The sequence below is a fragment of the Entelurus aequoreus genome, linkage group LG18, assembly GCF_033978785.1.
Source record: "Entelurus aequoreus isolate RoL-2023_Sb linkage group LG18, RoL_Eaeq_v1.1, whole genome shotgun sequence".
In the NCBI taxonomy this organism is placed as follows: domain Eukaryota; kingdom Metazoa; phylum Chordata; class Actinopteri; order Syngnathiformes; family Syngnathidae; genus Entelurus; species Entelurus aequoreus.
Genome location: NC_084748.1, coordinates 10,079,585 through 10,102,471, shown reverse-complemented (window position 1 = coordinate 10,102,471; position 22,887 = coordinate 10,079,585). Strand labels below are relative to the sequence as shown.

Genomic DNA, 22,887 nt, shown 5'->3' with positions numbered 1-22,887 from the left:
TGTTACAACATTTAATCCAAAATCATTGCTTTGAAAAAAAGTGTAATTTTATGCCATTTTCCAGACTCCCCATGAGGGTGTGGGATGTCTCCCTCAACTCCAGGACTGGTAATGTGCTGTAGAAGCAAGACTGATTTTTTATTTTTTTTGCGCAATGGTCCCCCTTTTCAACATTTATTTGAAATGGGGAAAGTGTAATTGTCTGCCTTTTTCAGGTGTCCAAAGCCAGGGGCTAATTTTGTATTGACCATCAGCACATTGTAAAAATAAAATAACCCCCCGAAATATATTTTAAAAAACCTGAGCAAAAATGGTGGAAAAAAAGCAAAACCGGCATAATGTAAAGATGACAAAAATAAATCTTAATAGTCATGGTGTCAAATGATTGTTTAATTAATTTGTATTAATTATGATTAATCACTGGTTATAATTGCATCATTTAAATTAACTAAAAATAGACCCCAATATTTGGACACAAATGCTATTTGGATGTCATACAGGAAAATTTAATAAATGTTTCACTTGAATGTACATCACTTATTTGTTAAAAACCTGGCAACTGTAAAGGTTTGTTATGTCGTATGCATTGACCTGATCACTGACTGTACAATAAACACACCTTTCAGGTAGTTGTCTGCAGTTCAAGTAGAGGAGCATGGGCACTCAAAATAAATTGTGTGATTAATCTGCGAATATACAGTACATGTTTAATAGGGCTGCGAATCTTTGGGTGTCCCATGATTCGATTCAATATCGATTCTTGGGGTCACGATTCGATTCAAAATCGATTTTTTTCGATTCAAAACGATATTTTCCCGATTCAAAACGATTCTCTATTCATTCAATACATAGGATTTCAGCAGGATCTACCCCAGTCTGCTGACATGCAAGCAGAGTAGTAGATTTTTGTAAAAAGCTTTTATAATTATAAAGGAAAATGTTTTATCAACTGATTGCAATAATGTAAATTTGTTTTAACTATTAAATGAACCAAAAATATGACTTTTTATCTTTGTGAAAATATTGGACACAGTGTGTTGTCAAGCTTATGAGATGCGATGCAAGTGTAAGCCACTGTGACACTATTGTTTTTTTTTTAAATTTTTTTATAAATGTCTAATGATAATGTCAATGAGGGATTTAATCACTGCTATGTTGAAATTGTTACTAATATTGATACTGTTGTTGATCATATTCATTTTTGTTTCACTACTTTTGGATTGTTCTGTGTCGTGTTTGTGTCTCCTCTCAATTGCAGTTTTGAGTGTTGCTGGGTCGGGTTTGGTTTTGGAATTGGATTGCATTGTTATGGTATTGCTGTGTATTGTTTTGTTGGATTGATTAATTAAAAAATAAAAAATTAAATAAATAAAAAATTTAAAAAATCGATTTTTTAAAAATGAGAATCGATTCTGAATCGCACAACGTGAGAATCGCGATTCAAATTCAAATAGATTTTTCCCCACACCCCTAATGTTTAATGTGATCATTTTTTGTGATTAATTGCATGAGTTAACTTGTTATTTTTGACAGCCCAAGTTAATACTAATAATTAATGCACAAAAACATTTTTAAATAGTATACCATTCTTTTTATTCTTCTTACAAAATGTATATATTTGTATTTATTTATCCAAATGGGTTTCTTGAACACTATTTACTTATAAGTCAATATGTTGTTTGGAAGTTATTCTCACATGAGAATAACTCAATATCACAAAAACATTGACAAGTTGGGAGTATTTATGAAAACACAATTTATTTGAATTTTCTTTTTTTTCACCTTCAGTTCAGTTTATCAAAATACTTCAGCTTGCCTGAAGGGTCAGGAATGATCTGCGGGATAGAATGAAAAAAATTAAGGCCAGTCATGTCATAAAACAGTTAAGGTTTAAAATTACTCTTTTTTTTTCTTCTTTTTTTTAGTAAAGATAATGCAAAAACTAAAAAACAAATGTCCACAAAAAATATGAAAAGGCGAGGCTTTAGCCAAAGGAGAACCAATTAAATTTAGATTTTGATCCAAGCGTGGCTACTTTTGCAAATATTTTCCCCCCCAATTTCTTAATCGATTATTTAATGTCCAGGGTGTACCCCGCCTACCGCCCGAATGCAGCTGAGATAGGCTCCAGCACCCCCCGCGACCCCAAAAAGGGACAAGCGGTAGAAAATGGATGGATGGATAAATAAAGACATGAACAGGAGGAAGTATTGTATAGTTTTTCTAGACGTAAATATGTTTCTTGAAGTATAACCAACTAGAGCAGAGTTCTCCGCAGTAGTAGTAGTGTAAGATAGTATATGACTGTATGTGATGAATTATAATGCATACATTTACACTAACACTGTGTATGTTTTACAGATACAATGGAACTTCGGAACCTTTCCATGTACAAACTTTTCCATTTACGAACCACAGACAGAATGAAACTATACTTTGGTGTATAAACCTTTTCTCTGTGTACGAACGTTTCATCCACCCATTTTATGCCCGGCAGCATATCCATTGTGGGTGGGCTGATCGATAACTGGTGCTCATTCAGTCAGCACAGCAGCGCTGTTATTAGCTGCTATGCTACTTTGACTGCTTTTAAAGTGTTTTTTAGCCAATTAACAACATTATTCTAGTTTTGCAATCTCAATAAGAGTCAAAAGAAAGCACTGGACAAGCGGTGTGTGGTTTTAAACTGTCAGGAAGCATCTACAGCGGTGTCGACACTGCTCCCCCATCCCTTCCAGTGCACATCAAGAAGATTAACTGAAATTAAAGTGGATTTTATTTTAATTTTAAATCATTGTAATATCCTGGGTGTTAAAAGTAAGGAGTTTTCGGATTTGAAACAGAGTGCATCACATGGCTAGAGACAGTGTGTGTGCGTGTTGGCAGGGCAGCTGCAGGCGAGGATGACAGTTCAGCTTGTTGTTTTGACTTTATTATTAAATAGAAAGTTGATCGATTCACCCTCTTGTTATGTTTGTTTAAAACACCGTACTGTATAGCGCTTTATACTGTGTTCAAAATGTACGAACTTTTACTAAAAAATTGACTTTTGTCGGTGCTTGAACCCATTATTCATGTTTAAATTGTTTGTTATGGGAAACTCTGCTTCACTATACAAACGTTTCTATTTACTAACTCTGTTCAAGAACCAATTAAATATGTAAATTGAGGTTCCACTGTATTGGGAAGTTAAATGATCAGTCATGAACTCACTGTGTCACTGCCTGGCTTCCATCCTGCTGGGCACACTGAAAAAGTTTATTTTAATTCCAGTTAGAGCATTAAGAAAACAACAGCATGAATCATGAGTAATCCAACAGCTACTAAAGGTGAGCTAATGGTACCTTCTCCGTGTTTGTCGGTGTACTGAAACGCTTGAACCAGCCGCAGTGTCTCGTCCACGGAGCGTCCAACTGGTAGATCGTTCATAGTGATCTGCCTCAGGGTGCCTTTGTCATCAATGATGAAGAGTCCCCTGAAGCACATCAACACATGTGAAGGAAGGACATAGGTAGAAACATCTAAACCGCTTCAGCTCTGTTCATCTCCAGCTACTGTACCTCAGCGTGTGGCCCTGATCCTCCAGGTAGACTCCATAGTCTTTGGAAATCTGGTGAGTGACGTCAGACAAGAGAGGGATTTTCATTTGTCCCAGACCTCCCTGTTTCCTGGGTGTATTGATCCTGATAAAGGAAAATATTAGCACAATCAATGTCAATAAATATTTCAATGCTGTGTTTACTCAAAACAATAAGATTGAGCAGGAATAAATGGACATACAACATCCAGCAGCATGACATAATCATGCATATTTAATAGAAAAAAGTTGTCAAAAATAATTCCTTATCTGATCCAGATAGCACATTCAGAATAATTCAAAAAAATACTGGTGGTATTGCAATTTGGTTTTCGTATGCCACACTTTGCCCTTTACTTTCGGGGAGTGTATATTGTAGCGTCCTGGAAGAGTCAGTGCTGCAAGGTGTTCTGGGTATTTGTTCTGTTGTGTTTATGTTGTGTTATGGCGCGCATGTTCTCCCGAAATGTGTTTGTCATTTTTGTTTGGTGTGGGTTCACAGTGTGGCGCATATTTGTAACAGTGTTAAAGTTGTTTATACGGCCACCCTCAGTGTGACCTGTATGTCTGTTGATCAAGTATGCCTTGCATTCACTTGTGTGTGTGTGTGTGTGTTAAAACCGCGTATATTATGTGACCGGGCCGGCACGCTGTTTGTATGGAGGAAAAGCGGACCTTGACGACAGGTTGTGGAGGACGTTAAAGGCAGTGCTTTTTAAGACACGCCCCCAAAATTGTTAACCAGGTGGAAATCGGGAGAAATTCGGGAGAATGGTTGCCCCAGTAGATTTTAGGGTGGGGCACTGAATTTCGGAAGTCTACCGGGAAAATCGGGAGGGTTGACAAGTATGGGAACACATCCTCTGGTTCCCCTTCTTGAAGAGAGGAACCACCACCCCGGTCTGCCAATCCAGATGCACCGCCCCCGATGTCCACGCAATGTAGCAGAGTCTTGTCAACCAGGCCCACAGCTGAAATACCACTGTACTATATAAATAAATAAATAAATGGGTTATACTTGTATAGCGCTTTTCTACCTTCAAGGTACTCAAAGCGCTTTGACAGTATTTCCACATTTACCCATTCACACACACATGCAAGGCGCTAACCAGCAGCCATCAGAGGCAAAGGGTGAAGTGTCTTGCCCAAGGACACAACGGACGTGACTAGGATGGTAGAAGGTGGGGATTGAACCCCAGTAACCAGCAACACTCCGATTGCTGGCACAGCCACTCTACCAACTTCGCCACGCCTTGGGGATTTACAAGACTTAACAGAAATATAATGGACATCTGCAAAATTGTGAATAAGAAGATTAAATATATGATAATCTGTGCTGCAAGGGTATATATAGATTGAAATATTAAGGTAAAACATGCAATACATTTAAAAGATAAATATATAAAAAATTTGATTAATATCCTATGCATGCAATTATTTTGATAAAATAAAAAAATGCATTAATATTTTAAGTATTTGTGTTTACTGTTTAGTAATGACTTTCATATTCAAACAACACTGTTAAATCCATGAACTTCAATAAGTGAATATTTCCAAAACAATCGATGGAAAGTTACCAGGATGCAGGAATACTGACAAGCTATCTCTCAGGGTTTCCCACACATTCATTTATTTGTGGCGGCCCGCCACGAAAGAATTACGTCCTCCACAAATAAAAAATTTAAAAAAAAAACTTTTTTTTTTTTTTCCCCCTCTCCAGCTTCTCAGGCGAATCATACAGTTGATGTAGATGCCCATATCGGCTGTTCAGATTTACTTTACAAAAGAGAAGTGTAGGATGCTTCTCTTGTTGCCTTATTTGTATTTGACTTTATTAAATGTATTTATATTAAAAACACAACATGTGTATATAACAAAGGGTGCAAAGTCTGCAGGCAGTAGGAAACACATGGTTAAGTGTAGGGAGTAAAACTGATGGCAGTCTAAAGTTCAAGATTTTTGGAGCTCTTTGTTCAGTGGATCCGATGTTTGATGAAGCTCTGTGTCTATCTACCACCACTACTGTTTTCTGTTTATTTGTTACTGACTGTGGCAGGACACCTCTGCCTCTGTTTCACTTTATGTTGCTGGTAAATAATATGGTTGTAGTGGTAGGCTAAAGTTAAATTATTTAGTATGCACTAATTAAAGGGGCAGAGCTTTGAGACATTTTAGCTTTTATTTTATATAAGATATATTTTTTGTAAGAACCACAATTAATAAATATATTTCAGTGAATAACTTATTGTTCAAATCTGTATATAAATATGTACATAAAGTGTTGTAATTATATTGTAAAATGGATAGATGGATGGACGTTTAAAACAAAACTGTTATTATTAATTAGTAAGTATAATTTTTTTTTAGCCTTTTTAGAGAAAATCAAATCATTGTAGTAAATTATGCAAATTACTCGATGATGTCATGGTGACCACGCCCATAGTCACGCCCAGAGCCACGCCCCCACCGCCACAGGTATCTTGGCAGTTTATGGGAAACACTGATCTCTGGTATGTGGAACATCACTTTGTTCAAGGATTTACCGTAGTATATTGCAATCAGGGTCATCCCGTGGCATATGCGGTTGTTTAGGGAAGGCCTGATCAAGGCCAGGGCTTTTGTAAAGATTTCAAGATTTCTTTCTTTCATTTAAATCCGTCCAGTTATAAAAGACAGTAATAAAGTTCAGATACAAGTCATAATAAAATGTAAGAGTACCTACACACCCTTGTAAGATGGCCTTCTTGGCAACGGCAAACAATCAAATCTGCGTCGAATACTTCACTCTACAAACACGGACAGTTTTGTTTACGTTTTACTTTTATATCTTATAGCACATCAGTGTAGTACGTTCAAGTACCCTTGATTGAAGATCGAAACAGACGTCACTATGTTTCAAAGACAAAGGCTGCACTAATATTATTATGATAGTAATAATAATCATCATAATAATTATGAATTATGATGATTATTATCCACTGAGAAAAAGTTATTTTCATTAGCATTTTTACTCATTCATATCTAATTAAATAATGACTACCGTAGTTATATTATTAGTAGTTATATTATTGTTAAAATGCACATTTTTGCTACTTTAAATTCAATTTGTTTGCACTTTTTTGTAAAAAAAATTAAAAATACCTAAACAAAACATCAAATAATTTAGGGGGGTTTAAGGTTATTTAGGGAGCCTTTAGCCCCTTCTCAAAGGCCTAATGACTGGTTTGAAGGCTTGATGAAAAACATTATTGGTGAAACATGTACATTTTGTGGGCTTTCAAATCATGGAGTGTGCCACCCAGGATTCTACTGACATGGGGCCACAAACTTTGTTTGTAGCCACAAAAAGCCTAGAGCAGGCCCTGAGTGTGATACTTCATTAAATTGTGCCCTCTACTGATTGCTGCCATGAAGTAAAATGTACAATGAAACCTTGATTTACCAACTTGGTTCTTGAAGAAGGTTCGTAAGTGGAAACGTTTGTATAGTGAAGCAGAGTTCCTCATAAGAAACATTGTAAACATGAATAATGGGTTCCAACTTCGACAAAAACCCATATTTTTGTGAAGCTTTGTACACTTTGTAGACAATATAAAGTGATATATAGTACTGTATACCAAACAAACATAACAAGGATGTGGTGGATCAACTTTCTATTTGATAACAACTGAACATGTGACTGGATCCAAAAGTTCACAAATAGAAGGGTTTTGTAAATCAAGGTCCCACTGTATTTTCCCAACAAACTAAATTCAACATCATGTCAGGTTACCAGGCCAGGTGAGTGAACTGGGAGTCCACCGAGCAGGCGACCACCTCCGTGTTGATGGCCTTAAACTCGTGCATGCGATCGCTGAAGGCAATGATCTCAGTAGGGCAGACAAATGTGCTGGGAAAAAAGATTGAGACAAAATATATATATTTTTTTTTAAAGTTCCGTCACTTACATCCATGAAGTTGTTTTTGTGTCTGAGCTCACTCACAAGTCGAGAGGATAGAAGAAAAAGACCAGATATTTTCCTCTGTAGTCTGAGAGCTTCAGCTCCTTGAATTCACCATTGATAACTGCTGTTCCTTCCCAGAGTGGAGCAGGCTTTGAAACTGGAGAATGCATAAAATATTTAGATTTCTCATACTGCTACAAATACATGACAACTTTGGTCTGTGTTAAGCAAAAATGTGCAGTAAGGGTGTTCCGATACAACTTTTTGTCATGTCTTTTGATCATATTTTGTTTGAGTTATGTCCTGTTTGGTTTTTGGTCACATAGTTCCAGCTTTTTCACTCCCTTGTCTTGTTTCCATGATTACCCATTAGTTTTACCTGTTCCACGTTAGGACTCACAAACCTGTCACCAATCATGTCACTGTTATTTAAAGCCTGTCTTTTTCTGTTGGTCGGCCTGGCTACATTAACTCCATTATCCCTGCTGTTACTCCATTGATTACGTGTTCCATGCCATAGTTCCATGCTTTTCAAGTAAGTGTTTGTTTATTCATGTCACAGTTAGCAAGTGTTATTTATTTCATGTTCATAGTTTTTGCCCAAGTGCTAGTTTTGTTTTCTTAGCCAAGTTTGTACTTCCGCCTTGTGCGCGCCTTTAGTTTGTTCTTTTTGTTATAGTAAAATTAAATTATGTTTTTAGCTTCATGCCACGTCCGCTCCAATTCTTGCATCTCGGGAAAACAAAACCCTCACAGTCCACGTTATGACACTTTTTAACTATTGAAACGATACCGATATTAGAGCCCTGAGTATGTTCCTATACTGATAATATTCCGATGTGATATCAGTAGGAATCATTGTTGATCAAGGGTGATGGGTCAAATGCAGAGAATAATCTTGCCACACCTAGTGTGTGTGTGACAATCATTGGTACTTAACTTTAACTTAACATACTTTTATTTTGTAGTATGAAATGTTAGAAGAGGCCTGATCAAGTGAAATTAGTCAAACAGAGAACAATGGTAGCTATGGAAAAACACTAACCAATTTATTATTAACCATTTGGAATGGACTTATGCTGTCTTAAATTGAAGTGGAGTGTTTTTGGCGACACCTAGTGGTCACAATAATTTATTAAGTTAGGATCATGACATGGTAAATTGACACGTTTTTCTGGATACTTTCTGACAGAGGTGGGACCAAGTCATTGCTTTGCAAGTCACAAGTAAGTCTCAAGTCTTTGCCCTCAAGTCTCGAGTCAAGTCCCGAGTCAAGACAGGCAAGTCCCGAGTCAAGTCCAAAGTCAAGACTAGAAAGTCTCAAGTCAAGTCCCAAGTCCTGCATTTTGAGTTTCGAGTCCTTTCAAGTCCTTTTAACCACAGACTAATATTTTTACACAGATTGTGTATGCTTTTAAAACGCTGTATTTATTTATTAAAACAAGTGCATTTGAAATTGCAGGAAAAAAAATGGTGCTGACATTGCAATTCATAATAGCACTATTAACCAGTCATTTTAATAGTTTAAACAATTTTAAACATTTAACTCATTCCTTTACAGAATAAACACATTTGCAAAAACAAGCATTAACATACTATTGGTTGTATTTTATGAAAATAACATTACCACAAAGTTGAGAAGGAGCAAAGATCTTCAATATTTGTATGTGAGAATCACAAAGAAATCTTCTGGGGGAGGATGACACCCCTACAGGGGTTTGGTTTACAAACTTTCAGCTCCACCTAAAACAAAATTCACCAGCCGCCACTGATTATGATGCATTCTCATTTTAGGCAAAGTATAAGACAATACTTTCTTAACAGTATAATTGTAACCAGGAATAAGTCTTCAAGTAACAATATTCAAATACTAACATTGTTGGGTAAGACAGCATTTGGTTTTATTCTGAATCCAGTGAAACAGATTGGTGGTTTTAGCTGATATAAAGACTTTCAGGTGTTTATATATGTTTAAGTATTTGGCAGACGCTTTTATCCAAAGCGACATACATAAAAAATAGATATAAAACAATCACTGTAAACATTATCATTTAAGGGAAGAATGTAATACAAAATATCAATACAAAGTGTCAAGACAGAATAAACTCTCTGCTGCTGCAGCAACAGAGTTACAGTCTATAGGTCCCTAAAATATATAGATATCTAATGTATTCATACATTGTTTATGTAGGATATACGCATGTATATATAATCTAATCATATTGTTTCTTCAATTTAAAAATAGCTGACCGTTTTTTTCCCCCTTCTCTGGGATTATATTCCCAGTTTTGATCTCGGACGTCTGGTCATTTATAGCATATAAGAATATTATATTACTGTTAAGCAAACTATGAATAATAAAAACGCCAAAACATGTGTCTGTTATCATAGCTACACGTATGACAAAAAAAACGCGTGAAAATCAGTGGTATTCAGTGAGGTAAGATGAATTAAATTTGCTGACAGTTCATCGCTCCTGCCAAATGAATTGCACTGAGTGGAGCGGATCACCACTCCAAGATGGCAGCCCCGCGTCTCGTCTGCGCCAGTAGACAGTAGCGCTCGATGCTGCGTACCCTTATAAGATGTCTATGGTTATAACGTTAGCAGTGAGTCTACAGCCTCACTGATTTAACTACACAGCAAACAAAAGTCATGTTACTTAGCCAATAAACGTTATCTTACATTCAAAACTTACCCTTCTTTGTGCAACTTCAAATGTCGAACGAAGTTGGAAGTTGTTGCGTCTCCGTCTGTAATATTCCAACTGCGTGATTTGCATACGGCAATTCGTTTTTTGTTGACCAAGTCGTAGTTTTTATACCCGAACGAAACCAACTTTGGCATAATTGTTTCTCACTGCCGCATTGTTTGACAACTCATGTTCGGTGGTTGTCCTGCAATTTGATTGGATGAGAGCTGTGGGATGAAAACAACGTAGATTTAATTTGATTGGCTGTTGTACTGACAGCACACACGCTGACAAGCAGCACACACGCTTATAGACACAGACGTATAAAATGAAAGATACGGAGCGCTCCCAAATAACTTTTTAAGGTTTGGGTTTTGGGGAAAGTAGCAAGTCATGTCAAGTCAAAAGCCTCAAGTCCAAGTGAAGTCACAAGTCATTAATGTTAAAGTCTAAGTCGAGTTGCAAGTCTCTTTACATTTTGTCAAGTCGAGTCTAAAGTCATCAAATTCATGACTCGAGTCTGACTCGAGTCCAAGTCATGTGACTCGAGTCCACACCTCTGCTTTCTGATACGCTTCTGTCTTGGATACTTTGTATCTGTAAGTAATATTCAACTATAATTATTTCATACTTTTTTTATATTGACAAATGTGGTGTTTTAGACTGCAATATTGTTAAATTAAAACCCCTGATTACTTATGCCTAGCTTGTGTGCTTAGCTGTTGCTAGAAGACGTCTTTCTATCAGCAATACACACAGTCGGCGACACACAGGCGCTCTTTTCAACAGGGCCCCGGTTTATTCACCTGTCCTTCCAACGAGGGAGAGCCGCACCTAACACTGCTGTGCCAATCACAAGGCTCTGTCAGGTTCCCCTGTTATTAGCCGAAAGACCATTCTAAGCTAGCAGCTAGTTTATAGTTAAGTGTTTGGAGCGGAAAAAAATTATATTTTTGTAACATGACAATAAAACATTAGAGAGATAATTTCCCTCCACTATAGTTGCGTGATATAGACCAGTGGTCCCCAACCACCGGTCCGGGGACCGGTACCGGTCCGTGATGCATTTGCTACCGGGCCGCACAGAAATATTAATTAATTTATAAACTACCACATTTTCTCAGACTTAACTTTCGCCTGTCCCACTAAACACACCAATAAGGCTGTAAATAGATGTATATTACAACTCCATTGTAGTTGTAATGGGACAATGCACATCAATGGGTATATACAATTTTAATGTGCCAGATCGTGGGCAAAGGCTAATCTACACGTAGAAAGCCGGTCCGTGAAAATAATGCATACATTAAACCGGTCCCTGGTGGAAAAAAGGTTGGGGAACACTGATATAGACAATATACAATATAAATGATTTACATTTGGCCGGCGATACAACTCTTAATACTATCATCGTATTGTGAAAATTCTCGTTGATGACACGTCTAGCTGTGTCCCACATATTTGACAGCGACAAGCGAACGAAGGCGTCCTCAACGCAATGTAGCATCCTCGTTAGCGGCTAACGTCCAATCACAGCACGAAGCTGCTTATAAATCACTAATCCTCGCTTCCATGGCGGCAAATAAACTACTTTTCCTACAAGTATCATTGTCACTGGAGGATTACAGGACAAGAAATATCTTAACAACATGCTACACTACAAACCGTAGGAGGATATACTAACCGCTAAGCTAGAGCTCTTTAATGTAAACAAAGGAGCGCATTGATACAAAAATCAACAGTAATGATACCAAGTATAGTATTGGTATGGTGGATACTACAGAGATTAGATCAATATATTTATTATCACAAAATAATTTGTCTATTTTGTTATTGTTTACAAACTCAGGAAATAGGAGCCAATCATAGTATTTGCTTTTGTTGAATACGTTGCACTTTAATATACATTTTGTATCTAATAATAGGTAATAAGGAAATTATTTGAATATTGGTACACTGTCATCCTGCGTTTTTGTCTGATTATAATTGTGATCAAAAATGATTAGGTATGAGATAGCCAACAATTGGAAATGATGCAATATGTTACAGCATACGTGAGTAGCTAAATTAGGAGCCTTTTAACTTGTCTTTAAATGTTTCAATTATCATTTATATGATAAACAATATATTGTGATATTTATAGTTATCAAAAAAGCTACAATATACCGTAATTTCCGGACTATAAGCCGCTACTTTTTCCCCTCGTTCTGGTCCTTGCGGCTTATACAAGGGACCAGAACGAGGGGAAAAGACTGACTTTTCATATACCGGTAGGCTGGTTATTTTGATAACGTACAGGCGAGCACTTTGTATTACTTTGCACCGTTGTATTATTTGTACTCTGCACGAATGCTGTTCGCCATGTCAAAGATGTGAAAGTTTGATTGAATGATTGAAAAATGTATTGTTAATAAATGGGACGCTTCGCGTTCCCAAACAGTCATCTCTGTCCCGACAATCCCCTCCGTGGTAGCAGGAACCCCTATATACTACGGTAATTACACATCAAAACCCTGCGGCTTATAGTCGAGTGCGGCTTATATATGGAACAATCTGTATTTTCCTCTAAATTTAGCTGGTGCGGCTTATAGTCCAGAAATTACGTTATGTCACGATATACATTTTAGGCCATATTGTCCATTTCCTGAAAAAATTGCATGGTGGTACCTTTAAAAGACCAATTGAATTCGAAACACACATTTATACAAGATATACAGTTGTGGTTATCAGTTTGGAAGTCCTCTGCCTGGAAAACATAGCCCGAGAATGGTCAAAAGGGATCCCAACTATGCCTGCCTGATTAATCGACATTGAATCAACATCAAGGTTTTAATCAGTGCGATAAATATCCGCAAGAGGCTGAGTTTTGTTTAAGTGTATTTTATTTTTTCTGCTGTCACCGGCATTTGAGTGACAGACATGTTCGCCAAGTCTCGTGTTTGTTCGGCTCTCGCTTCAAACAGAGAGAAAAATGTCTCACCGTGTGCATTGTTCCAGCACCTGAGCGTGTTTATTTAACAGTGGAATTAAATGACCACAGTGAGCCCTCTTTTCAGTCATCTCTAACTTTGTCTTGGCGGGTGGAGAGCGTGGCACCAGCTTTACACACACGGGAAGCACAGACGAAGAGCCTCCTTACTCGCCAGTGAGAGGTTCCGCTAAGTAACAGAAATTAGGAGGAAAACAATATGATTACAAAGCTAAATGTCCCATTGTGGTAATATATCAGCTTCAAATTGGATGGGCAATATGGGGGTGGCGTGGCGAAGTTGGTAGAGTAGCTGGGCCAGCAATCGGAGGGTTGCTGGATACTGGGGTTCAATCCCCACCTTCTACCATCCTAGTCACGTCCGTTGTGTCCTTGGGCAAGACACTTCACCCTTGCTCCTGATGGCTGCTGGTTAGCGCCTTGCATGGCAGCTCCCGCCATCAGTGTGTAAATGTGTGTGTGAATGGGTGAATGTGGAAATACTGTCAAAGCGCTTTGAGTACCTTGAAGGTAGAAAAAGCGCTATACAAGTATAACCCATTTATATGAGCCAATCAACACGGATGAACGAGCGAGAGTGCTGTGATCACGTGATGGCAACAAAAAAAGACAACGCCTGACCTCGCTTTTCAACTGGGGAAAAATGTATCTTGAAGATGTTCAATATTTAAGTGAATTGCTTGCTCACAGAAATTAGTTAATTTAATGTATTAGATTTTTTTTTAATTTAAGGTAACCAAGGTATTTATCTTCTACTTACAGTACAATGATAAACAATTCTACAATAACAAGATATACGGGTTTATATACTTTTAAATGATTAGTTACATTATTATTATATATTATTATTACATTACATTATAATCACTGTATAGTTGTTATTGGTTTGATCTTTAGTTAAAGAGCATGTTAAAACTCTGAGTCTGTTTGCGTATATAATGCCTAATATTGTTTTAAGTAAATCGGTGCATATTGTTCTAATGTGAGGCACCTTGAGAGAAGAATATGTTGACACTCTAAAAGCAACATGTCTTCCTTCACAGTTTATTGCATTTTTATGTATAAAAAGTCAAAATCGCAAATCGAAACGCAATTTTGGAGAGAAAAATCTAAATTATTTTTTTTCCGCGGCCCACCATAGAATCACAATGCATTCCACTTTTGGATGTTTTTTCCTTTTGGGGGTCTTCCGCCCGAGTGCAGGCCCCCACACGACCCCGAAAGGGACAAGCGGTAGAAAATGGATGGATGGATAGATGGCTTACAATACACAAATAAGATGAAAGCATAATCAGTGTAGTTGTCAGTATTTTTTTTAATACACAAGATCCCAGAAGAACTGGACTGTTTGGTTTGTCTTGTCTTACAAGATGTTTCGCAGCTGCTCCAAGAAAGCTATCAGTTCGTGCTCATAGACTTAGATTGGTCAGCTCTAGTCCAGCGGCTAGATATTTATATTTTTAAATATTCATACTCCAAAAACCAGGAGGGTGTGCCTGGGCAAGGATGGTTTTGCCCTATCGTAGTGAGAAAAACAAACGCACGAACAATCCTAACTGTCAAAGCCAACGACAGTCGTTGAAGTGTAATTTCCCCTAGACAGCACTGAGGTATTGTGTGGCACAACGATCACTGTGGATCGACGACTACCAGTCCAAAATAGTCGGAATCCCCAACGTAAGCATTCCATTCAGTTGTAAACAAATGGCACAATTAGCATTCTGGTTACCTTCTGTGACCACAATGTTTCTAACTCCTGTTATTCGTTGGAGGCTAAATTGCATAGTCTTTTAGGAATGGTTGAAAGGACAGTTTTGTATGTGGGAGACAGGTGGTGTCACAGACCACCACCTCTGTTTAGGGATGGTCTTTCAACTTTGACATAGATTGCTTCCCTCACTCCTCTTTCGTACCATCAGTCCTCCCTGTCCAGAATCTGTACATTTTTGTTCTCAAAGGAGTGCGGTTTCTCCCTGAGGTGCAGGTACACAGCAGAGTCTTGGCCTGAAGAGTTTGCCCGTCTATGCTGTGCCATGTGTCGGCTTAGTGGTTGTTTTGTTTCCCCAATATATGAATCGGTGCATTCATAAATACAATCCATTGTTTTTGTGGGTGTTGGGTGTTCGGTCTTTAGGATGCACTAGTCTCTGTCTCAGGGTGTTGCCTGGTTTTGAAGTGTACTGGGATTTTGTGTTGGTTAAAATTCTTCTGAGTTTCTCAGATAGACCTGATACATATTGAATGAAAATAGTTTTGCGTCCGTTACCTTTTTCCTCATCATGCACTCTGTTCTTGTTATTCCTGGAACTAGATGCACTTTTCGCAAACGACCAGCTGGGGCAACCACAGGTTTTGAGGGCTTCTCCCAATTGTCTATGCTCTTTCTCTTTGGCCTGTGGACTGGTATGAACATTATCAGCTCTGTGTTGTAGGGTTCTGATAACGGCCAGCACAACACAGAGCTCGTTGGCATCAAAAAAGTTTGTTTTTCTCACTACGATAGGGCGAAACCATTCTTGCCCAGACACACCCCCCTGGTTTTTGGAGTATAAATATTTGGGGTTTTGGCACCAGCTGCTGGACTAGATCTGAACTGATGAAGCCTACTCGGATGAGTGGCAAAACATCTTCTAAGACAAACCAAACAGTTCAGTTGCCCTAAGATGACAAGGACCTGGACATTCATAGAAGAGTGCTGCTTCCTGATGTTCCGGTTTAGCCCCGCCCCTTTAGTGTCTGCTACTCCATGGAGTAGAGGGGGAGGTACAACTTTGACATAAGCAAATCAAATAATGACGTGTCCTACAAAGACACATGCTACTTTTATGCATGTGCAATTTATTCATTATGGCAATAGCAACCAAGCAATACATAGAAGTAAATAGAACATTGAATACGTTTCTATCGTCCTGTGGTTTGGACGCACCAGCGCACAGACAGTTAACGTGCATGGTTAAGAGTAAAAAGACTCACTTTTGGCCTTGCTGAGGTGCAGGGAATGATCCGACACAGGAACACGGAAAGCCTCCCCAGGATAGACGTGTCCTCCCGCGTAATTGTGACACTGAGAGTTCTTCGGCTGCTGGGCGCCTTCTTCGGCAGACGTGAGCGTCAAGACGAGCAGCAAAGCGGCACAAAATATCTCCTTCGGCGGGCTGAGGTGGACTAAAGCCTCCATAATGTCGCTACAGAGAGCGCAATGGTGTGTGCGTGTGCTGCTGTGGGAAGGAAGGCAGGCTTTTCACCCCAAAACCAGACGTTTACATGATCTTCTTCTTGGATGTAATGAAGGCGTTTTTGCGCTGTTAACGTTGCGTTACTGCCACCTGCTGGAGATAATGTCATGATGGACATTTAGGAATTTATTAACCTTATTGATATAGTAATTGTATTCATCAAATACAATTGTAATGTCTGTTACATTTTTATCTTAATTGTACTTTTATTGATGCTATATTTTTAGGTTGATGTGGGGTTTTATTAATGAAAAATAGCCGTTTTGCTAACACTGGCATATTGGGCAAAATCTGAGCGTTTTTTTCACGTCTTTATCGAATGTGTCCATCATTTGTGTTTTTTACCAACAAAAACACACATTGTCCCTTATATCTTCAATTTTAAAAAATCTAATTTAGCTTGTTTGAATATTCTGACAATAAAGTTGTATTTATGTCCAAATACTGGGCTCTTCTTTAAGTAGTGGTCGGGGGTGGGGCGGGGCGGGGGGCGTGGTTAAGAGGGGAGGGAATATTTACAGCTAGAATTCACCAACTCGAGTATTTCATATATACAGGTATATATATATATATATTTATTTTATTATACATATAAATAAAATAAATACTTGAATTTCAGTGTTCCGGAGGCTATCCAGTAGATAGCAGCATTGTCCTGTTTAAGAGTGTCACAACATTGCTGTTTACGGCAGACGAACTGCTTTACGGTAGACGAAAACGTGACTGCTGTCGTTGTGTGTTGTTACCGCACTGGGAGGATGTTAATGAAACTGCCTAACAATAAACCCACATAAGAAACCAAGAACTCGCCCTCGATCATTCTACAGTTATAACGTGATTGGGCAGGCACGCTGTTTGTATCGTGGGAAAGCAGACGTGAAAACAGACTGTCGCCGCTGTCTCCACTCAGGTCCGCATGGAGCTGGAGGGGGCGTGGCCTCCAGCTCCGGCTGAATTCCGGGAGAAAATTTCTTCCAGGAGGTTTTCGGGAGAGGCGCTGGATTCCGGGAGTCTCCCGGAAAATCCGGGAGGGTTGGCAAGTATGAATTAATTAATAGTTGGACAGCACTAATATATGTAAATAAATATGTTCTTTTAGTTCAGTTTTAAACTGGAAGTTAATTAATGCACTTGAATTTTTTCCCACATTTTTTTGTTATTAATGTCATTTATGTCTTGTACTTGCTTCTGAAAAAAACTAAATATTTTGCTTGAATTTTCTTAAAGGAGTTCAACTTACAGTGGTCTAACACATACCCCTTGTTTTATTATTTAGTATCCACTTTATTATCATACTTTTTTTTGTCTTGTTGCACCATAGTCATACAGGGAATGATTTTTACATCTACATACTAGACTTCAGCTTTGTCCAGGGGTTGATGCCACGAATCTTGAATGGTGGATTGTTGCAGTAGATGTAGCTACATAGCTCCTCCACTAGGGGTTCAGGGCTTTGGATGGCAAATTGTGCCGCTTCTTCAACATCCTTTACACTTTTCTCATTGATCTCCTGCATGAGGGGGACAGATGAAGTTTCCTGTGCAACTCTTATGTTGCAGTATAGATGATAGCAGCTTACCCTCAATTCCTCCATGGTGGCTATATTGTTTCTAATCAAGTGACCCTCAAGCAGGTAAATGGGGTCTCTTTCTTTGCGGACCTCGTCCACCTCATCCGCTGTGCGATATCTGGAGATAAAGACAACAATTGAACAACAGCACTCTAATATTAATAAGTCATAACTGTCCATGATAACATGGTATTTAAAACAAGCATAGCTTACTATTAAATATATCCTATATCATTATGATTATATAATACATTTTTGAGTCATTTAAGTTTTACTTGTGCTCAGTATCACCAATTGCATGCCCAAAAAAGCGGTAGGTCTGAAGCTCCATAATGATTGGGCCCTGAGATACAAGGAAAGGACATGTTGAAATAAATCGACACATGGACAAATGTTCCATTTTATTAAACAGAAAACTCACTTTCCCAGACCTGCAGTGGTCAGAAGCAAACCTGGCTGCCTCCCGAACACAAAGGACGTCCATCCCATCCACCTTCAGGCACATTAATGAGTTGAAGCAGTTTTCCCCAAGCAGCTTTTGCATATCAGTCACATATAGAACCTCTACAGCAGAAGTGTCAAACTCATTTTAGATGGGGGGCCACATGGAGAAAAATCTACTCCCAAGTGGGCCGGACTGGTAAAATCACGGCACGATAACTTAAAAATAAAGACAACTTCCGATTGTTTTTTTCTTTAAAAATAGAACAAGCACATTCTGAAATTGTACAAATCATAATGTTGTTTTTTTTTACACTTACATGTTGCGGTTAATAGTATTCTATCTTTATTTGTCGTTATTGATATTTTCTGAATAAATGATGTGATAATGTTCATCAGTCAAGTCATTGGTGTTAATGTTCAATCTATCAAGATAAAAAAATTATATCAAAATCAAATTACAGTATGTTATTTATGTAGTTTGATCATTTTCCTCGACTGATGTACTAACATCATGTGGTTTATTTTGTACATATGTAGCATCATCTACAGAGATACAAAGAATTACTATTGAGACATCCAGTGGACACATCTAGAACAGCTGTTTCTTTCATTAAAAAATTTCGGCTCATTTTTATATTTAGCAAACTCATCCCGCCGGATAAAACCTGTTCGCAGGCCTGATCCAGCCCTCGGGCCGTACGTTTGACACCCTTGCTCTAGAGTCACCGGGGTGATGCAACTCAAAACTGGATCAAAACTTTGAAGAAAAATATGCCTTATGGGTTCAAATTGCTATTGTTTTAATATTTACATTTAACTTCTTGTTATACTTTACATTTCAATAGAACTTTTGACCTGCATCCACTGATGAAAATGATTGCACAAGCAGTGTCTAATGTCATGTTTTGTTGCACAAAATTGTTGAGATTGAATCAACAGTGCCTCTAATGCAGGGGTGGGCAATTAATTTCTACCGGGGGCCGCATGAGCAACCCGAGCACTGCTGGAGGGCCACATCGACAATATTTCAATTAAATTTTGCTCAATATTATTTTTTATATATACCGTAAGATAAATAATAATAATAATAATAATAATTAATAATAATAGTAATACTTCAACATAGTTTGTGTAACAGCATTCCATGACTAATATAAATAAATTAACATTAATAATAAATGACAGTAAAATAAGCACACGTATGACTGAGCAGTCATAGTGTAACTTTGTGTGGTGTTTGAGTTGTCCGACTTTTTGTGTGGCCTTAAACGCACCAGTGGTTTAGTGGTATGCGTGTTGGTGACAGATGACAAGTTGGTTTTGGCCTGGTTTATACGGCAGAAAATGACTAGTTTTTCGAGATAGAAGTATTTTACTCATGTTTTTGGTGTGGTTATATCCGAATATAAACAGTTTTGCTCAATAAAGTGATCGATATAATTCCTGTCCTTAAGCATCTCGATAGACGTTACAATAATTGAACGGTGTTCAATTGAACGGTGTTGACGAACACCGTTAGGGCCGCTTGTTGTCACTGTCACTCAGAGTTGCATTGCAAAATTACATAGAAGAAATATGTTTATTTTGTTTAGAATTCAGATGGGATTTGATTTGGTGCGCGGCATATATTTGCTGTGCGCAGCGGACGCTTGAGCAGTGCGCTATTGCGCAGGCGCGCACCTTAGAGGGAACGTTGCTTGGCAGTCCATGTCTTGTTGAAAACACGCCATTTGTCATCAACTTTTCTCTTTTTAGCGTCTCGGGTGTAAACCGTGCATCACTTGTCGCTGCATGTGCACCTTCACTCGCAGGTTACACACGGACACACGCCCATAAATAATACTTTTAAAAAGTTGTATTGCGCGCACGACATAGATGTTTTTTCAACTTTATTTTGTAATTTGTGATTGCAGCTGTTCACATTCACTCACAATCACGCACGCGCATACGTCCACACGGAAGTAATACAAATAACGATTTTCAAAACAAAAGCAGCACCGTTGTATTGCACACTCGACATAGATACTTTTTAAATTTATTTTGTAATTTATAATTGGCCTCACGCGGGCCGGACAGGGACGCACAAAGGGCCGGATGTGGCCCGCGGGCCGCAGAATGCCCAGGTCTGCTCTAATGCATTTAATTTCCCCTCAATTAAAGGTACTTCTGATAAACAACCTGGTTATTATTGCTGCTACGCCCATCTCTATCGTTTCCGAATGTGAACGAATTGAAATGTTAACTAGCATCACTGTGTCCGGGCTCAGAGGTTCCACTGTGAACAACAATATGTGTAATACCAGGTGGAAATAGGAACTGTACCCTTAGGCCAGGAATGACGTCCCCCCTCTTGTAGAAGTCTGTGTTTACAGTACATCTGCCCATTGACGTACCTTTGGCGTACCCGTTATTCTCGCAGGCAAAAATGACGGGCAGCTTCCAGAGAGCTGCCATGTTCATGGTCTCAGCAACCTGCCCCTGTGGACAACAGTCGGTCAGGATCTACGCCAACACGAAAGACAATACAGTAATTTTCGTACTTGTGAGTGTTAATGTGTCAGTAAATGTTTAGAGTAATTTGACTGAAATAAAAGTATTATGTAGGCATTCCAAACATTTGATTAAGACTAAGTATTCAGTGAAAAAAGTACTGAGTAACTTTTGATTTATTTAGTAGCTATTTTTAATGGTACCTGCACAACAATAATAATAATGGATTAGATTTTATATTGCGCTTTTCTATTATTAGATACTCAGAGCGCTCACAGAGAAGTGGGAACCCATCATTCATTCACACCTGGTGGTGGTAAGCTACATTTGTAGCCACAGCTGCCCTTGGGTAGACTGACGGAAGTGAGGCTGCCAGTTTGCACCTACGGCCCCTCCGACCAGGGCCGGCCCGTGGCATAGGCCGTATAGGCAAATGCTAAGGGCGCCGTCCATAGGGGGCGCCACGCCAGTGCCACAAATGTTGGAGGAAAAAATAAACAAAATTTAAAAAAAGTTGGTACTATTATTTCTAAATGTTAAGGTGTTTGAGCTTAATGGAGTTCTTTATGCGTGCACATGAACGACACTTTCTTCGAGTTCGATCATCAACGTCCTCTCTCCGAGGATACTTTATTTTCTTCTTCTTCTGTTGAACACACAACTGCTGCGGTGTTAAACACTACGCAGCACCAGAGCGCCCCAAGTGGAGAACATGCGCTACAACATCCAACCTCTACAATAAACACACAGAGTAAGAGCGCAGATACCGGTATATACAATCTTAACACCCCCACTCGCTATTAGCTCACTGTCTTAAATCAATTTGTAAACAATATTTTAAGAACATTTTCCATCATCCTGTTTTGTTAGGATTCCTCCTTCTAGTCTTTATCCCAAAATGCCAAACATATTCTGTGAAAAACATTTCAACTTATGTTTAGTAGCTGGTTTTGTCAGGATATCAGCAACCATTTGTTCTGTAGGGCAATATTCCAGTAATACCCTACCAGTAGCAACAATGTCTCTTATGAAGTGGTATTTCACATCAATGTGTTTGCATCTTTGTCTGTTAACAGGATTTTTAGTGAGTGCAATCGTACCTTTTAGGTATCTGAATACATGTTTCACTGTATTTTAATGTTCCATAGTAGGTTCATTAAAGTGTTGAGATAGTTTACTCACAACAAAGCTTATGTCAGGTCGAGTGCATGTGGATAAGTAAATTAAACTTCCCACTGCTTCTCTGTACTGTCTTGGTTGTTTCAACTTTTCAGCATTTTCTGCATAATCAAGTTTCGGTTCACAAGGAGTTTCTCTTGGTTTACAATTTTCCATATCAAACCTTTGTAAAACCTTTTTCATATTTCTCTCTTGTGACATTTTGACTAGTCCATTTGTTTGTTCAAAGTCTATTCCTAAGAAATGTTTTAGGATTCCCAAATCCTTCATTTTGAATCTCTGAGTTAACATTATTTTTACATCCTGCATTGATTTTTCACTTGAAGCAGCTAAAATAAGGTCATCTACCCAAATAATAAGTATTACCTTTTGACCATATTTTTCTCTTGTATACACACAATGATCCACCTCATTTTGCACAAAGTCATTTTCACATAAATGGGTGTGTAACACTGTATTCCAGTTTCTGCCCGACTGTTTGAGTCTATACAATGATTTGTTCAGTTTACATACCAGTTTTTCACCAGTGTTAGAGTTTTTCTCGTATCCTTGTGGTTGTTCTAAATAGATTTCACAGTCGATGGGTGCGTGCAGATACGCGGTCTTCACGTCCATCTGATGTAAGATTAGGTCCTCCTGTGCCGCCTTCTGCATGAGAATCCTTACACTTAACATGTCAGCTGTCGGTGAAAACGTCTTTTCGTAATCAGTTCCTGCTTTCTGGTCGTATCATTTAGCAACAAATCTCGCCTTATATTTATCAGAT

General features: G+C 38.4%; 2 protein-coding genes across 3 annotated transcripts; both read right to left on the bottom strand.

The window, feature by feature from the left end:
* Window positions 1-1,738: 1,738 nt before the first annotated feature.
* LOC133633495 (peroxiredoxin-4-like) lies at window positions 1,739-16,493 on the bottom strand. The gene is made up of 7 exons (XM_062026031.1): window positions 16,176-16,493; window positions 7,561-7,678; window positions 7,350-7,466; window positions 3,561-3,683; window positions 3,345-3,475; window positions 3,214-3,248; window positions 1,739-1,835 (listed from the first exon to the last, which is right to left on the bottom strand). Exons 1-7 carry the CDS (start codon window positions 16,378-16,380, stop codon window positions 1,785-1,787), a joined length of 780 nt encoding a protein of 259 aa, XP_061882015.1. The 5' UTR covers window positions 16,381-16,493; the 3' UTR covers window positions 1,739-1,784.
* Window positions 16,494-17,723: 1,230 nt separating this feature from the next.
* On the bottom strand, window positions 17,724-22,881 carry LOC133633494 (pyruvate dehydrogenase E1 component subunit alpha, somatic form, mitochondrial-like). Of its 2 annotated transcripts, XM_062026030.1 has the most exons (6): window positions 22,635-22,881; window positions 20,775-20,930; window positions 18,430-18,501; window positions 18,284-18,351; window positions 18,018-18,126; window positions 17,724-17,948 (listed from the first exon to the last, which is right to left on the bottom strand). In XM_062026030.1, exons 1-6 carry the CDS (start codon window positions 22,794-22,796, stop codon window positions 17,784-17,786), a joined length of 732 nt encoding a protein of 243 aa, XP_061882014.1. In that variant the 5' UTR covers window positions 22,797-22,881; the 3' UTR covers window positions 17,724-17,783. The 2 variants fall into 2 exon arrangements, with proteins under 2 accessions (XP_061882014.1, XP_061882013.1); XM_062026029.1 differs by having other exon boundaries at window positions 18,284-18,501.
* Between the last annotated feature and the right edge of the window lie 6 nt (window positions 22,882-22,887).

What these genes read in the sequence shown, in the direction of transcription:
- LOC133633494 (XM_062026029.1), bottom strand. Translation starts at nt 22,796, where the DNA reads ATGTTAAGTGTAAGGATTCTCATGCAGAAGGCGGCACAGGAGGACCTA. An exon ending in CTAACACTGGTGAAAAACTG is followed by an intron (nt 20,931 to 22,634) that starts GTATGTAAACTG and finishes TGTTGTCCACAG; the next exon opens with GGGCAGGTTGCTGAGACCAT. An exon ending in ACGTCATTCCTGGCCTAAGG is followed by an intron (nt 18,502 to 20,774) that starts GTACAGTTCCTA and finishes ATGTGCCTGAAG; the next exon opens with GTGGATGGGATGGACGTCCT.
- LOC133633495 (XM_062026031.1), bottom strand. Translation starts at nt 16,380, where the DNA reads ATGGAGGCTTTAGTCCACCTCAGCCCGCCGAAGGAGATATTTTGTGCC. An exon ending in GCACCTCAGCAAGGCCAAAA is followed by an intron (nt 7,679 to 16,175) that starts GTGAGTCTTTTT and finishes TGCATTCTCCAG; the next exon opens with TTTCAAAGCCTGCTCCACTC. An exon ending in CAGTTCACTCACCTGGCCTG is followed by an intron (nt 3,684 to 7,349) that starts GTAACCTGACAT and finishes TTCCTTTATCAG; the next exon opens with GATCAATACACCCAGGAAAC.